Genomic DNA, 17618 nt, shown 5'->3' with positions numbered 1-17618 from the left:
GAAAAAACCTTGGGTTATGGCTGACCACAGTACATTTGCCACAATAGCACAAAAAATGTTAATGCAATCTCAAGCTTCAATAATGCAATTAACTAACAAATATTTTATGAGAACCTAAACTGCACCACATACTTTACTAAGAGAATACAGTGATGGCAAGCCAAGAAGGAATAATCTCACCATATTTAAAACTAGTCAAACTATACGTGGAATATTAAGTCCATATAAAGAAAATGGTTGAAAATGAGAGAAATGTGGCCTACAAAAGGAAGACTTTCTTATTTGAATGCTGACCTAAAAGAAAGCTCTTAAATAATTATTTCATTGTACCAAAACAAATTAATGACTGTTCTGTGACTGGCATTGTGCTAGGTACTGAGGTATAATTGGAGAATAAAATAGATATTGTCCCTATCCTCAACATACTTATAGTTTACTGAGTACCCTTATCACTGGAAGACCTTTAGCAGACACCAAATAATAATCTAACAAGCATATTATGAAAGAGATTCATGTACTTTGTGTAAAGCTGAAATAAATGACCTCCAATATTGATCAAATCTAAAAGGTTGTTATTACTTATGGTATCATACCATAAAAGAATACAATTGTTATTTTAAGATATATAAATGTCTAATGAGTAAAGTAATAGGCATGCCAACAAACACACACACACACACACACACACACCGTTTTTTTTTTTATATTTCCCCCTAATAAAACAAACAATTCAATTCACATGTTCAGATTTCATAGGCAAACTATTCAAAAACCAACTTCAATCCACATTAAGAAAATCCAACCTCAAATTTTTATTTCATTTCAAATAAAAAATATTTTTTAGAACTATGAGAGACTACATTTGTATTGTTTTAAGCCCCACCCAACATTTTTAATCTCCTTACCCTAATGATTATCTTACCATAGTTAAAATAATTCCAAAGAAATTAATATCTATGATTTCTCTGGGATTTCTTATATTAATCAATATACCTTTCCATGGCTTTAGCTGTATAAGGCAAATGCATTTCAATACTGTGTTCATCTTCATCTGTCTGCAGAGACATGCGTTCAAACATTCCTGTCTTCCACAGTTCTCCGTAAACTAAAGAGATTTCAAAATATAGTAAAACAAATATATTAATGTATATCCTTATCCTGTGAGACTCCACCCAGTAATACAAAACTACATGCTTTGGCAAGAGGTAGAAGCACCACATAATATTCTCCTTTTTTTCCTCCATTTTTATTTTTAAAAAAGAAGAGGCTTGCTTTTTACATATCAGACAAAACAATAATACATGTAATAACTTACTCAGCATTTCTAGGATACAGTTATATAAGTAATAATTTAAATTTTTCATCAGTTCCTTTCATTTTAACAAAAATCACCTCCAGGTGTAAGCCTTTCCTTAACTTTAATCAGTACATGCTAACAAAAGCATAGCTGATTAGAACTCCTACTGAAATATGGAAAAATCACTGGTCTACTTATAAATGTATAGGATTATTCTTTCACACCTCAGGTTCTGGCCATAGTTGAGAATAGAAAATTCCCACTAAGAATGCTATTTTCCTCAAAATTAAAATAAAGCTTATGGGATAGACCAGAACATAAATTTACCACAGTACCATGCCATAAATAATATTAAAATGATCTAGTAATTCAGACCCTTGTGATGAATTATACTTAAAACTGAATATTGTACAGCAAGAAAATGATGAAATTTAATTAATATGTAAAAAAATGAGTGTTTTTGTCTCATCATAGAACTGAACCAACATTTTTTTATAATTATTATTGATTTCAGAGAGGGAGGGAGTAGGAGAGGAAGAGAGAGAGAAACATCAATGATGAGAGAGAATTACTGATCGGCTGCCTCTTGCACGCTCCCTATTGGGGACTGAGCCCACAATCTGGGCATGTGCTCTTGTCCGGAATGGAAACAGGGACCTTTCAGTCCACAGGCAGATGCACTATCGCAGTGGTTCTCAACCTTCCTAATGCCGGGACCCTTTAATACAGTTCCTCATGTTGTGGTGACCCCCAATTTCATTGTTACAAACTGAACATAATTAAAGCATAGTGATTAATCACAAAACTATGTAATTATATATGTGTCTGCCGATGGTCTTAGGCGACCCCTGTGAAAGGGTTGTTCGACCCCCAAAGGGGTTGCGACCCACAGGTTGAGAACCGCTGCACTATCAGCCAGCACCTGAACCAACATTTTTATAACTACATCAGAAAAATGGGTTTACCAATATCAAAAAGAGAACTACAAATGGTGCTAAGATTTTTTTCTACAAAAATATATATGATTAAAAACATTCCATTCCTTCTTTGGCAGGCTATCCAATACCAAAATTTTCTGAATGCCACAACCAAGTTTTAAAAATAAAGTATGTCCCCTAAAAATCTAGGGAGTAAGGCTAGCAATATTCCAGCTTTATTAATAAGATATAGTCTAACAAATTGCTGATACTCCATGATTCTTAAAAGCCAAAATTATGGAAATTTAGGACTAGAGAAATATGGAAAAAAAAGAGGTGATCATTTTCCTTTGTAAATGGTTTCTTTCACTCTACCTTAGTATATTTTGTAAAATTTCTTGAAATAAGCACTCAACATACTTAAAATATAATTTAATGAACTGTAAAGATATATACCAAGTCCATAAAGGTAGTTACTGTGAAAATATAAATTGAGTTCAGATGAGGGGGAAATTCTGAGTAAATATTGGATGATGGGTATTTGTAACACTATTTTCTGTACTATTCTGTAATTTTTAAATTAGGCTCCCATCCTCCAAAACTACTATTCAAAGTCAGTAAGTTTTACTTTACACATCCAATATTTAAAATAATGCCCAAGTAAATTAAAAATGTGATTTCTGAAAGCCTATGGAAAAAATAAATCAAACTAATCAACATCTTAAAAATAAAATGCACTTAAGATTTACGTAGCACCTTTCTTTCCGAGTTTCACAACTACAGGCTCATTTTTTCCCATAAAAATAATTTTGGAGGAAAAAAGGCATTATCACTATTATCTATTTACAGTGAGGAAAGTGATATACATAGAGGTAGACTAACCTGCCCAGAATCTTTCACCCAGTTGTGATAGGTACCACTTTCTTGTCTCACAGTATAATGAGTACAGAGTATTTTCCTACAGTCTGGAGATTAGCGGATCTGACAGATTTTTGTGGCTGGTAGAAAAACTGTGGTTGTCTTTTAAGCACATAGGAGATTTTTTTTTCTTTGTTTTTATTTTTTGTAGATTAATTACAAGTTTTATATTTTGAGATATTACTATTATATTCACATTTTATAATTCCTATTTAAAAACCACTAGCTGTTTATAAGCTTTATGATTTCTTTATACTTACTCTTTTGGTCAATACGAAGGTCATACAGAGGTGTTCTATATATATCCACACTGGAAAGTGCACATCGAGAGAGGGGCACATGATGAGAAGGCCCAAGGATGAAAATTCTCCGGCTAGGATATATACAACAAAAAACACAGAACAATTGCACTTCTATACAAACCTTATTAAATAAAAGGGGGAAAAATGAGTAAATTTTTAAAATTACACATAGTACTGTTTTCTTTCATTGCCTACTCTTATGCACTAAATTGTGTTCCCCTAAAATTCGTATGTTGAAATCTCACCCCCAAGTACCTCAACATGTAACTGTATTTGAAAATAAGATATTTAAGGGGTGATTAAGTTAAAATAAGGCCATTAGGGTGAGGCCTGAATCCAATATGACTGCTGTCCTTATAAGAAGAGGAAGAGACAGCAGGGGTACACATGCGCAGAGAGGTGACCACATGGAGAGGTGTCAAGAGGGCACCCATCTGCAAGCCAAGGAGAAACCATCCTGACAGTACCTCGATCTCAAACTTCCAGCCTCCAGAACTGTGGGTAAATAAATTTCTGTTGTTTCAACTGCCCAGTTTGTGGCAGGTTGTTATGGCAGCCCTAGCAAACTGATATACCTACGAATAATCTGCTCCTCAGTCAATTAAGCTAATTTTTTTGTCTGTCTTTCTGTTGTAAGGCCTTTATTTTTCTTGTTGTTGTTCTTGTTCTTGGAAGGCCTTCAACACCTGGAAATACCAGTTACTAATTATCTACAGTAAACCAACCTGTTATGCTTAAAATTATCTCTGTATTTACAATGGCTAGAAAGCTATTGAATTTTATTGAATTTTAAACATTTCAGCTATTAACTAAAATCTCAAAATTCTAACGCATTCTAAATTTGCCTTCTAAGGTCTACCACAATTTTAATAAAAATACATAATAGTATAGATTCTAAAAACTCATGAAAAATATCATTACAAAGAAGCATTTTGATAAAGCTATTTTCACATGTCTTCCATGGAGAGAAAAAAAAAAGACATCTTGTTCAGAAGAATTCTGTATAATAAGCTTTCTCTGTTCCAATTTAAGTAGAAGTCATTCTCAAAAACAAAGAAACTTGATTATGTGTTATTTGCACTGTAGGCTAAAGAAAAGAACTGTGCTAAACTATAACTTAAGTCTTTACAATTCTTTTATCTTGACATCAGGAGTAAAATTAACTTCTTTTCATTTTATTTCCAACATCCCTACAATCTAAATTCCAAAACTATCCATTTTCTCTTTTCTCCTACACTCATATGAACAAAACTTACACAAACACACCACAGTCACACACAAACTTACAGACCAAAAAAAAAAAAAATTTTTTTCTGAGAAAGAAGGGAATAATATATGATTGCCTAAATACTTAGAAAATTAAGGACTACTCACTGCTCAATTAATGGACAAAGAATGACACAGAAGCTAATTCTTTCATGTCAGAAAGTTGCAGGCCAAAGAATGCCCCACTGATAATGCTTCTTGTCGTCACCATTATGATCAACTCAATAACCATTTCAGAAAAAAAAGATCAAATCTACTGATTCCTAATTGAAGAAAAGAAATACCACTATGTTCTCCTATCTTAATAGCACATAAATATCACCATGATTTTGTTTACAGCTGATGTTCGACATAGACAATGATAACTGAGTATTTCAGTGACTTACTTACCTAATGACAAGTATTTATATGAACAAGAATCAAATATGAAAAAAAAAGGCATTTTTATGTTTAAGGAATACATTTAGATGAAAAGAGAGAGGAGAGGGACAGAATATTTAAAATCAAAACAATCCTGGAAATCCAGGATAATTAAAATATGACAAGACTTTTAAAATATCAATCTAAACTCAAGGTATAAAAACATTTCATAAGTTAGTGTAATAAGGTTCTCACAGTGGCCAAAAGATGAGCACACCAGATATAAAGGCCCCAAGTCAGCTGGGAAAGCCTAGCTGCTCCTCTAAGACTGACTGCTCACCTTGTTCGCCTTTCTGTCAGACACCCACTCGCTGAAAAGATTAAGACTGCTGGGGGAAGAACTGCCTCCAGTCTGAGTTAACCAACTGTGTACCCAACAAATTCTTTCCAGTTTGGCAGAAACTCAAATGTGAAGTTCCACATTTGGTTAAGAGAGATAATAGGAAAAAAGAGGCTGAGGTTCCATCAACATAAAACCCTTAAAAGTAATATATCCAAAAACAAACCAAAAGAGGCTAGGTATCACTGAAGAAAAAAAGAATGCACATTAAACTGGTAGTAATTGCAAAATGGGTTTCTGTTAGCCATATGCTAACAAAAAGAATATTAATAGGGTAAGTAAAAGATAATGCATTTTCTTTTCTTTTTTTTTCTTGCTAGATTGCAAGATCCAGGAACACTAAAGCCATAAAAATATTTTGGAGAGAAATGAGTAATGCATGAAAAGCAATGTCACCGAAACCGGTTTGGCTCAGTGATAGAGCGTCGGCCTGCAGACTGAAAGGTCCCAGGTTCGATTCCGGTCAAGGGCATGTACCTGGGTTGCGGGCACATCCCCAGTAGGATGTGTGCAGGAGGCAGCTGATCGATGTTTCTCTCTCATCGGTGTTTCTAACTCTCTATCTCTCTCCCTTCCTCTCTGTAAAAAAATAATAAAATATATTTAAAAATAAATAAATAAAAGCAATGTCACTTACTCTCTATTTAATAAACTGCAAGGTGTTTTGTCGTTAAAGAAGTAACTTTTCAATATTACCATGTCATCACAGTTGTGACACATAAAAGAAACCTTTAATATGAAAAAATGGGGGTAAAGGGAATCAGTAAGCATTCTCTGAGAAATAAATGTTTTTCACATATAGTACCTCCAGAGAATTGACTTTGTGGAGTTATTTTCTATGATTGTCATCTGTGCACCCAATACGTAAGTTACCTGAGTGTCTGCCCTCATAAATATTCATCTACTTATTCTAAATAATGTAACAAAAGTAATTTTTGAAAGATGTGTCATGGCAAGTGCCGATATTTTATCTAAAGAATAAAATGTGTGTGGCCCCAAATAAGATTCCTTTTTGTTCTTTTTCTGCCATGCAAGACTTTCTGAAAGATCTGAATCAAGTTACTAAGTATGTCCTGAGTTTATCTTTAATTAAAGTCTTAGTAAAAGGAAAAGACTTTGAAACTATAAATATGGAAAGAACCTAACTAAATGTATCATTTTTTAAATTTCTTAAAACAGTCAGCCAGAGTGCTATTTCTGAAACATAAATTGGGTCCTATCACTCTCCTGCTTCAAAAAAAAAAGTCTTTCCATGGCCAGAGGATACTAGTAAAATACAAAAATCTTTAAAACGGGTTCTAAAGTCTCAAATAAACTGGCCCCTTTTTGTATTGCTCTTCCTTTTGATCACAATACTTTATGTGATCTGGTCTTCTTGAAGTTCCTTGATGACACAAACAACCTTGCCGACTTCAAAGCCTTCACACATTTCTTTTGCTTGGCTCAAAAATCATTTCCTCAGAGACACCTTACCTTCCCCGAAACCTAATCAGCAGACCTTAACCACAACCTAAATCCAATCTCCCTGCATCACAGCAGTTCTCAAAGTGTGAACTGTGAATTCATCATGATCCACAAAATCAAAACCATTTTCATAATAACACAAGGAAGCTGTGTGCCTTCTTCACTGTGATGACATCTGCACATACGGTACAAAAGTGAGGCTGGGTAAGCCGCTGGCACAACAGAATTACGATCGAGGTAATGGAACCAAAATGTACTAGGAGTCATGTGTTCTTCACCCACACCAAGCTTTGTGGGGGGTTTTTCTTAAGGCCAGTTTCACTTAATTTCATTAAGTCTTGACATTTGAATACAATTTTACAAAAATATTCTGTATGACAAAATGCATTCAATTTGTGATGCTAAATGCTTAAAGCACTACTGCTGCATACAGAGTATATCTCAGGGGAAAGCATTAGTGTGACTGAGTTGTGAGCTATCAAAATGACTGTAGACAAATTATGGTTATTCCAATGTGGACAGTTGGCAGAAATTTTCTAAAATGATGATGAAAATGAGCTTGCAACTTCAAAGAAAAAATCTGACATGTTTGTTGCCAATGATAAAACTGAAGCTTTTAAGTGAAAATTAGACTTCTGCAAAACTTCCATCCCTGTGAAATTGACAGTTTCCCAATAGTTAAAGATTTTTCAGATGAAACTGGTGGTGACATGAACAAATGTGATTTTTTGGACACTGAATGATAAATGTCAACATTTGAAATATCTACATAACTCAATAAACATATTCTATGCAAGATGTTACAAAAATCATAAAAAGGTAAAAGATCCCTTCAAAGAGCAGGAGAGTACAAAGATGATCTGATTGACATGTAGAAAATGGACTAGTGTGAAAAGAATGGAAGCTAATGATATAGAATTTAACCTTCACTCTTGAACTGTTCTTTATTATTCCTCTGTACTTCACATAGTTCCCAAATGATGTTTTTCCTGTTTTCTCAAAGGACTCTGAAGACACTGCAAATCTCAAAGAGGGGCTTTTTTAAGAGAATACAAATATGGCTATCCATTATTATTTTTAACACTCAGACCTTCACATTTATTTATTCAGATTCAATTATGTGTTAATTATAGAAAAATAAGCTGGTTACATCACCATCCACCATTTGCCTCATTTTTTAGTGATCTCCATCATCTTCTTAGTCCTTCGTTCTCATCCTTTTTTATTCTTTATCTTTTTCCTTCCATTCTCATTTTCCAAACTATTTAACACAAGCTTTCCACTTCTACCAATACTGGCTCCATGTCTCTCTAATGTATTCTAAGGCCAAATTTAATTCAGGGGTATCCTTCCAGCATATATCATCATCAATTAAGATTGTGCCAAATAGAAAAACATTTGGAAAAAGTTCTTACATAAACTAACCTTGATGGTAGCTGGTTCACAGATCGAGGGTCAAATAAAGGAAACTTCTGAAAATCTTTACAATCTAACTTCTATTTGCTCTTATTCATGAAATAATTTAGTTAAAATTGCATATTAAACATGTATCAAGAAATATTTATTAAAGAAGCCCCTCAACACATCCAAATGAAGCAGGGCTAACCAAAGCCTCATCAGTTTGGCAACATCATTTTATTTATTATTTAAAACTAGTAAAAATAATCTTCAACAAAGGTACAGTACAATGTGCAGAGTACACTATACAGGAACAAAAAAGGGCAATTTTGTTTTAAAAAACTGAAAAAATTGCTCAAAGGAAAAAAGAGTAGGCTATGGGTAAGACTTGCTTCTTAAACTCACGGCTGCTGTGTTACTTCTTCTGAATGATTACGTTTCATCTCTACTAGTACAGATGTATTGCTACTACTAGTATTACTACTAACAATCAGCATGAAACAATTAAGATGATTGATTTTATCTATTCACATAATATGAAACAACTAGCAATACAGATTGGACCCTGATACTGGTTCACATATAGTAAATTAACTATTTTAATAAAATACTGGTCAGAAAATTTAGTAATTTGGGTAGCGATTTTCAGCAGAAATTTTTGAAAGTTCACATGTTTCTCATTTTAAAGAGCAATATACTACTCAGTCACAATTTGCCACAAAGATTTTTATAAAGCTAATTTCAGAGCTGTCTTTAAATTAAATGCTTATATCCTTCAAACATCATATGAAATATGATGCCCAATTCTAAAATAATTCAGAGAACCTTATTCTGTCAATGAGAAATTATTCCTATTTTATGAACTACAATAAAGAATTTTAAGTTACAAATGATTAAAGTAGAATAAAGGGCTTTGTATCTTCTTTAAAATGTTCATCTCCAGGTTTTCCCAAACAAAATTTTTTAAACCAGTTAGTGTTCCTGGACCCAATTCCAAAGTACATGGGGGGGAGGGGGTTCTCCACACCTCCAACAAGCAATTCTTGAACACTCTCCCTGGAGATAGCATCAGATTCCACAGGTTATGCATTCAGTCCTACCAGGCTGCTCCCCAAACCTCACTTCAGATGCCAGGCTTCTGACCTGTACTTCTAACCAACTGGCTATAAACCAGAGGTCCCCATGACCCCCTCCTTAGCTTCGATCATTTTGCTAGAGCAGCTCACAGAACTCAGAGAAACATTTAGCTACAAAAATCACTGGTTTGTTATAAGCAGACGTAATCAGGAACAGCCAGTTGGAAGAGATGCACAGGGTGAGGCATGGGGAAAGGGAGGAGAGTGCCGCTCTCCCCTGGATCCCGCCAACCTGGAAGCTCTCTGACCCTGTACTTCGGGGATTTATGGAGGCATCACTACATAGCTGTGACAGACTGAATCACTGGGCACTGGCGACTGATTCAACCTCCAGGCCCTCCTCACTCCCCTGAGGTCAGGAGTGGGACTGGAAAGTTCCCACCCTCTAATCATAATTGCTTCTCCTGGCAACCAGCCCCTATGCTTAGTTGAGATCCAAAAGTCACCTCATTATATCTCTAGAACAAGAGATACTTCTATCATATTCAACACTTAGATAATTCCAAGGGTTTGGGCCCTGTGTGTGTGTCAGGAACTGTGGACTAAGGGTAAGACCAAATATATATTTCTTATAAATTACAATATCACATTAACCTTCTAACATTTCCAGAACTGAACATTTTACCAACCAAAGGGAAGGTAAAAACTAAAGGTTCCGACAGTGGAAATAGTATTAAAGCTTTCTATAACCTATAAAAGATATAATCAAACTCATAAAAAGTCAAATCCCTGATGAAATAGAGTATAAAATAACAACAAGTATGCAAAACAAATTACTTCAGTGACAAAGCAATTATACTTCCCAACATTATCCCATAACAAAATCGTCTCTATATTACTTACGTAATAGATGGGTCCACTTGTTTGTAAGCATGAGCAGCACAAGACCCACAGTATGTATATCCTGCATGGCTACAAAACAAAATATTTTTTAAACTTAATCATCGGATTCAAAAATCAAGATACTCTGGGAAAAAAAACTTTTGAAAGAAATATAATAATTATGATAAACATAACAAATGTATAGTTTAAAAAGTAATGTAACTAATAATGCAACTTCTATCTAGACCATAGTAGGCAACACATAATTGTTCTCTGTTCCAACTTTAAATTTTTAAAAGTATCAAGTAATTTTTTGGGTCAGAAGAAAAGTTCGATTTGGAGATAACCAAGGCTTACTTGAAGTGGCTAAGGTAACACTAATGCTGTATGAGATTTTAACATTCCTCTTCAATACCATTAACAGAGTATTACATAACAATAAAACCAAGAACAAGTCAAATCAGACCAAAACAAATAACCTACAACTAACAACTCACTTCCCACTGTATCTTCAGTGTTGAGAATTGACTTGGGCCCTAGCTGGTTTGGCTCAGTGGATAGAGTGTCAGGAAGGGTCCTGGGTTCGATTCTAGTTAAGGGCACATGCCCAGGTTGCTAGATCCTCAGTAGGGGGCATGCAGGAGGCAGCCTATCAATATCAATGATTTTCTCTCATCATTGATGGTTCTCTCTCTCTCTCCCTCTCCCTTCCTGTCTGAAATCAATAAAATATATATTATTTTAATTTTATTTTTTTAAAATAAAGAGAATTGACTTGGCCTTCTGTGTATTATGCCTTTCATTTTCTCTCTCCATTACACAACCCTCTTATCCTCTGGTCTCAGCATCAGATGAGGTCTCTTATCACCTATTGAATGTTTCTAGGACTCAATTTCTAGCTTCACTCATTCAAGATACATGTCTAGAAACATTTCCCTTAGTGTTTTCTCATTAATGTGTGGCCAGTGGTATATTGGTAAAATTTTAACAACTGGTTCTGCAGGTAGAGGAGGGGGATACAGTGGGGCCTTGACTTACGAGTGTCCCGACTAACGAGTTTTTTGAGATACCAGCCGTCTCTCGGCAGATTTTTTGCATTGAGTTGACAGAGTAATTTGAGTTAAGGAGCCCTTAATGAGTTCGGTCTCGGACCGGGAACGAATTATACTCGTAAGTCAAGGCCCCACTATATATACATATGTAAATAAGCTTATTATAAATTTTACTTAATTAAAAAGATATATACCACACAAATCTCGCTACTTCCTAAATAGAACCCAACAAACAACTGAAATATTTGTAATACTCTTTATTGCAAATTCCATGTAGCCAACTGACTATAAAGAATGTTTCCACTGATTTTTAGCTTGATCTTATTCATAGCCAAGGGAAGGCTGCAACTGACAAGAGTGAAACAATGAACACATCACTCATTCAATAATGACTTGAATAAGTTTTTTACAGGTTAGATAATAGTTTGCAAATACTAGAAAGAATATTTCCTTCCTCACTTTTTTGTGCTATTTATAATGTAAAGGCTACAGACACAACATAATTTTAAGTTTAATTTGCATTATTAACCTTTCCCCATTTTACTTTCTTAAGATAGAAAATCAAGCCCTGGCTTGGTAGCTCAGTTGGTTAGATCATTGTTCTGATACCCCAAGGTTGCAGGTTCGATCCACAGTCAGGGTACATACAAATATCAACCAATGAGTGTATAAATAAATGAAACAACTAATCTAGGGTCTCTTTCTTCCTCTCTTTCTCAAATAAAATAAAATGAAGTGATATAAATTTTTTTTAAAAGATAGAAAATCAACAAAAAATAAAAGCCCTGATTTGTAGCACTTTGCTAATTAATGTGGAGTAAATCATTCCCCACCATGACCAAATTCAAGATGCCTAGTAACCTGAAAAGACAAAACACTTGTCTTGAAGAAAATATTTATAAAGCATATATCTGATAATGATTTATATCTGAATACGTTAAAGAAGTCAAAACAACGTAATACTTTAAAAAATAGATAACTGCTTTTGTAAGTCGAAGAGTTCTAAAGATTGGTTGTACAACAATGTGATTGTACTTACCATTGTACTGAACTGTTCACTAACTGGTTGAAAATGGTTAAGATGGCAAATTTTGTTATGTGTATTTTTCCACAATTAAAAAACTTATAATAAGAAAGTACGCGAACAGCCGAAACCGGTTTGGCTCAGTGGATAGAGCGTCGGCCTGCGGACTGAAGGGTCCCAGGTTCGATTCCGGTCAAGGGCATGTACCTGGGTTGCGCGCACTTCCCCAGTGGGGGATGTGCAGGAGGCAGCTGATCGATGTTTCTCTCTCATCGATGTTTCTAACTCTCTATCTCTCTCTCTCCTTTCCTCTCTGTAAAAAAATCAATAAAATATATTTAAAAAAAAAAAAAAAAAAAAGAAAGTACGCGAACAGATACTTCATCAAAGCATATACTGGGATGGCAAATAAGCACATAAAAGAATGCTCAACATCATTTAGTCATTAAGGAAAGGCAAATTAAAACTAAAATGAGCTACCACTAAACACCCACTAGAATGGCTACAATTAAAAAAAGTGACCACACCAAGTATGGCAAGGATGTAGAACTGAAACTCAGTCTGTACTTGTGGAAATGTAGAACAGTACAACTACAATGGAAAACAGTTGGCAATTTCTTAAAAAGTTAAACATATTCCTGCACTATGACCTAAACCATTCCATTCTTAAAAAAAAAAAAAGTGTCCACACAAACATTTATATTTCCTAGTTTTATTGCTTATTTCAATAGCCAAAAACTGGAAACAACAAATGACCCTCAAAAGGTGAATGGATAAATTGAGGTGTATCCATACAATAAAATACTCTTCAGCAATAGAAAGGAAGGAACTACTGATACACTTAAAATAATTATGCTTAAAAATGGTAAAAATCAATAAACAAATATGCTAAGTGAAAAAAGTCAGACAGAAAAGTTCATACTATATGATTCCATTTAAATAACTCTAGAAAATAAAAATTAATCTATAAGGTGGGGCAAAAGTAGGTTTCTAGTTGTTTGTATGGAAAATAAGACAATAATTAATAGCCCTGACTGGTTTGGCTCAGTGGATAGAGCATCGGCCTGTGGACTAAAGGGTCCCAGGTTCGATTCCGGTCAAGGGCATGTACCCTGGTTATGGGCACATCCCCAGTAGGGAGTGTACAGGAGGCAGCTGAATTGATGTTCCTCTCTCATCAATGTTTCTAACTCTCTATCCCTCTCCCTCTCTCTCTGTAAAAAATCAATAAAATTTATATTTTTAAAAAGACAATAATTAATAAATAGCTCTAGCCAGTTTGGCTCAGTGGACAGAGCGTCGACCTGTAGACTCAAGGGTCCCAGGGTTCGATTCCAGTCAAGGGCACATGCCCAGGTTGCAGGCTCGATCCCCAGTGGGGAGCATGCAGGAGGCAGCCAATACATGATTCTGTCTCATCACTGATGTTTCTATCTCTCTCTACCTCTTCCTTTCTCTCTGAAATTAATTAAAAAATATATTTTAAAAATAAATAATATAAGAATGAACTCCACGTTTCACATACAACTGTAAATCTACTTTTTCCCCACCCTGTATCGTGACAGAAAATATCAGTGGATGTGAAAGAATACAAAAGCACACAAGGAAACTTTTGAGGATGGTGAATATGTTCATTTTCTTAATAGTGGTGACAGTTTCATAGGTGTACACATATCTCAGAGTTATCAAATAGTACACTTTACATATATGCAGATAGTAATCATACCACAATGAAGCTCTATTTTTTTTAAGTGATCCTCATCTGCCCTGGCCAGTGTGGCTCAGTTGGTTGGAGTGTCCTGGGTTGTGAGCTCACTCCCCAGTGTGGGGCCGATCCCCAGTGTGGGGCATGCAGGAGGCAGCCTATCTGTGAGTCTCTCTCATCATTGATGTTTCTATTTCTCTTTCCCTCTCCCTTCCTCTCTGAAATCACCTACCAAAAACAAATCATTAAATATATCACCCTTCTAAGCGCTCATCATGAGAAACTCTAATTCATTCATTGTCAAAGAGAATTTCTAATACTTTCCTTTACCCTGGCCCAGATATATTGATAATGAAAAGTCACAGTAATAATTATCAAATCTCACCACTGATCCTCTGTTCCTGCCCACTTCTCTTGCTAATAGAATCTATGATTCTACATTTATGTGGAAACAAGGTTTCATTAAGGGATCACTCCTATCAGAGGAGGCTTCACTAAGGGAATATCTAAGTGTTTTTTCTTTTGTGCTTAATAGCCAGAAGACCAATAAAAATCTGAGCTTTATAATTTTGAGTATGCATCATAAAAGCATGTCCAGTCTTTTAAAGGCTATTAAAATCCTAAATACAAAGTCATCCATGCTAGCTTTTCCGGGTCACCCTAGCTCCCAGTATAATTTTCCATGAAAGCAAATACAAAATTATACTTTAATACCTACAATTTATCATTAGACTAAACCAGTGGTCGGCAAACTCATTAGTCAACAGAGCCAAATATCAACAGTACAACGATTGAAATTTCTTTTGAGAGCCAAATTTTTTAACTTAAACTATATAGGTAGGTACATTGTTATTAATTAGGGTACTCCTAAGGCTTAGGAAGAGCCACACTCAAGGGGCCAAAGAGCCGCATGTGGCTCGCGAGCCGCAGTTTGCCAACCACGGGCGCTAAACCATGCCTCTAAAAACGGAGCCTTCTTTTAACAGAGAGTACTTTAGCTTCTCCCTTCATCCTACACAATAGACCCTTTACACTAGCAAATCCAGCTCCTAACTGTCCAGAATCTCTGTGCCCCCAAAGAGCTGCAGTCAAATAAGGATACAAGCCACTGTCCTTGATCATTCATTGGTTAAGTGACAGTTTCCCACGCAACAACCTTGCAGCATGGTGTAATTTAAATTCCTATGTCAGGAAAATTACCCAATACTACTTGACACTGACTTTCCCTGTTCAGTCTCAGGCTGCCAAGATTATAGGTGAATAGTATAAACTGCAATGCCAAGAGGTTACCTCACACTCTATAAGAGGTTTTTATCAAAGAGGATATAGGGAATAGTAAAGAATGCTTATTTGGATTCAACAAAATCAGTTTCTCATACTACTAGTTCTACTTAATAGCAGCAAAAAAGCAAATTAAAAAGATTGGACTAGATGAAATGAGAACACTGGACCAGGTGAAATAAAAAGGTTCTAGTAATAAGAAAAGTTTCTAAGATCTACTTAAGCTTAAGTATGCTCTGGCAAGATACAAACTAAATTTAAAAACACCTGTGAACATATGGGACCAACTTGAATGACAAGTGGCCCTAAACTGTTTGCAGCCTCCAAATTGCCTCTCTCAGTTTTATTTTGCTGTGCCTAGCCTTTCATTATTTTCTTTCACGGGCATTGCTCAATTGACCTCAAGATTCCTGCTTCAGTAAGACATATTAATAGATGATTATATCTCCCCAAAATGTCCAGGTTAGATAGTCATTATTCAGAATATTTTATTTTTACAAAATGGAATCTCACAAAAATTAAGTAAGCTATGAGCTAAAGAATGTTATTAAAGTTATTCAAGTCAAACAAGAATAAACTAACTATAATGTTGCATACCTAGATTTTTTTTATAGTATTTCAGATATTGGCATGAATAACCTATTGCTTAATATAAACAAGGCTGAGAAATAAACAAATTGCATACTTCTAATAACTTAAATCAACTAATTAATTTATGAAGATTCATTGTCTCATGATACACACTCATAAGAGCTCTACAGGCATGCTTCACTGTACACAACCTAGTGTTCTATATAAATGTTTTTTACCTTTTAACTTTTTAAAACTAATTTTTATATTAGAAGTAATACAGGTATATAGTAAAAAAGTCAGAGAAGGATAAACAATGAAAAATGAAACTACTCCTACTAGGTTAACTACTAACATGGAAAGCTTCGTTTTTCATATATGAGGGGGGCTTCAATATTCATAGTACCTGGTATATAGTAAAAAATAAGCCCCTTACCAATTATCGGATTATATTTTTATATTCAATAAGAGGTTTCTTAAGTGATGCATATCTGTACAGCTCCATTCTAAGGATTGCTGAGATATTCCTGCATACCTCAAAACAAACAACAATTTTGGCAGTCATAGCAGAAAGGTTTTTGGAATTCCTAGTTCATGACTTCATTTCAGTACATATCCCTGGGACACATATTGTCTCCTGTGCCTCAAGATAAGTAAGGTAGTTTTTAGTTCAAACAAAGGATTTTTTTTAAATCAAATTAAATTATTTTGAATCCCTCCAATGTGCCTGCCTATATGTCATATAGGCTAGAATTCATTAAACTTGATCAACAGTGGTTTACGGGTCAATATTTATTCTTAAATGACATCATTCTATTTCATCTACATCAATATAAAAATGAGCAATCTGATTTAAGCACTTTCAAAAGTGTGCTATTTAGGTTCTGAGTTTGTTTTCTTTTTAGGTTTCCCCTTATATGATTTATGCCTATGAAGCAAAATCTAAGAACAGTTGGTTCCAGAGATCTAGAATTTATAAATTTAAAGTATGTTTTTTATAGGCTTGATTTGAAATAAAAGCAGAAGTCTTAAATTTGTAAGTGTCCTAAATTACTATATAACATATTCTTAACAAAAAACTTTTTTGTCTATATAACAATAAAGTATTTGTTGTTACTTTTCTACCAAAAAAAAAAAGTTACTCTGCAAAGGAAAAATAATTACTTCTGGAAACTATATAATAAAATACATGACTACTTAGTTTTCATATGTTAACAAAATGGATATTGCCCATATATGCATTAACATTACAAAGTCACTATGCAACAAAAACATGCACCCAAAGTCAAAACTATTTTCAAATTTCTATTGGTAACTTGGAAATCTTTTATAAATCAATATATTTGTAACAGGCGCAAACAATTCATTTCCTAGGTCACTGCCAATGATTTCAATTTTAACACAGCCAGTTGGCCTGGAGGTCAAATTCCCCTAGTATTAACTACAACAATCAAGGCTTACCTACAACCAGACTGTGCACAAAGACCACTAGGGAGTGCACCAAGAAAGCATAAAAAAATGCGGAGACAAACAAACAGGACAAAACTGTCAATGGAGGATATTGAGTTCAGAACCACACTTTTAAGGTCTCTCAAGAACTGTCTAGAAGCCGCTGATAAACTTAATGAGATCCTCAAGAAATCTAATGAGACCCTCGATGTTGTGATAAAGAACCAACTAGAAATTAAGCATACACCGACTGAAAT

At 34.6% G+C, this 17618-nt stretch overlaps 1 protein-coding gene across 8 annotated transcripts in view; it reads right to left on the bottom strand.

Annotated features, from left to right (window-relative positions):
• The window catches only part of MEMO1 (mediator of cell motility 1), an 82333-nt gene that overhangs the window by 28332 nt on the left and 36383 nt on the right, over positions 1-17618 (bottom strand). For 6 of the 8 annotated variants that reach the window (XR_001514501.1, XR_001514502.1, XM_015566339.1 and 3 more), the window contains 3 exons: positions 10302-10370; positions 3393-3505; positions 994-1105 (listed from right to left, as the gene is read on the bottom strand). Coding sequence is in view for 6 of the 8 variants with exons in the window: in XM_015566336.1 (XP_015421822.1) it covers positions 994-1105; positions 3393-3505; positions 10302-10370 (294 nt within the window). In the remaining 2 variants the exon portion in view is untranslated. Of the gene's footprint in view, positions 1-993; positions 1106-3392; positions 3506-4009; positions 4121-7848; positions 7944-10301; positions 10371-17618 lie in introns of those variants that run through there. The other 2 variants (XM_015566340.1, XM_015566341.1) reach the window with 2 other exon arrangements.

Source organism: Myotis davidii, unplaced genomic scaffold (genome assembly GCF_000327345.1).
Source record: "Myotis davidii unplaced genomic scaffold, ASM32734v1 scaffold238, whole genome shotgun sequence".
NCBI lineage: Eukaryota > Metazoa > Chordata > Mammalia > Chiroptera > Vespertilionidae > Myotis > Myotis davidii.
Note: the sequence above shows the minus strand (reverse complement) of the source record. Positions and strands in the feature narration are given on the sequence as shown.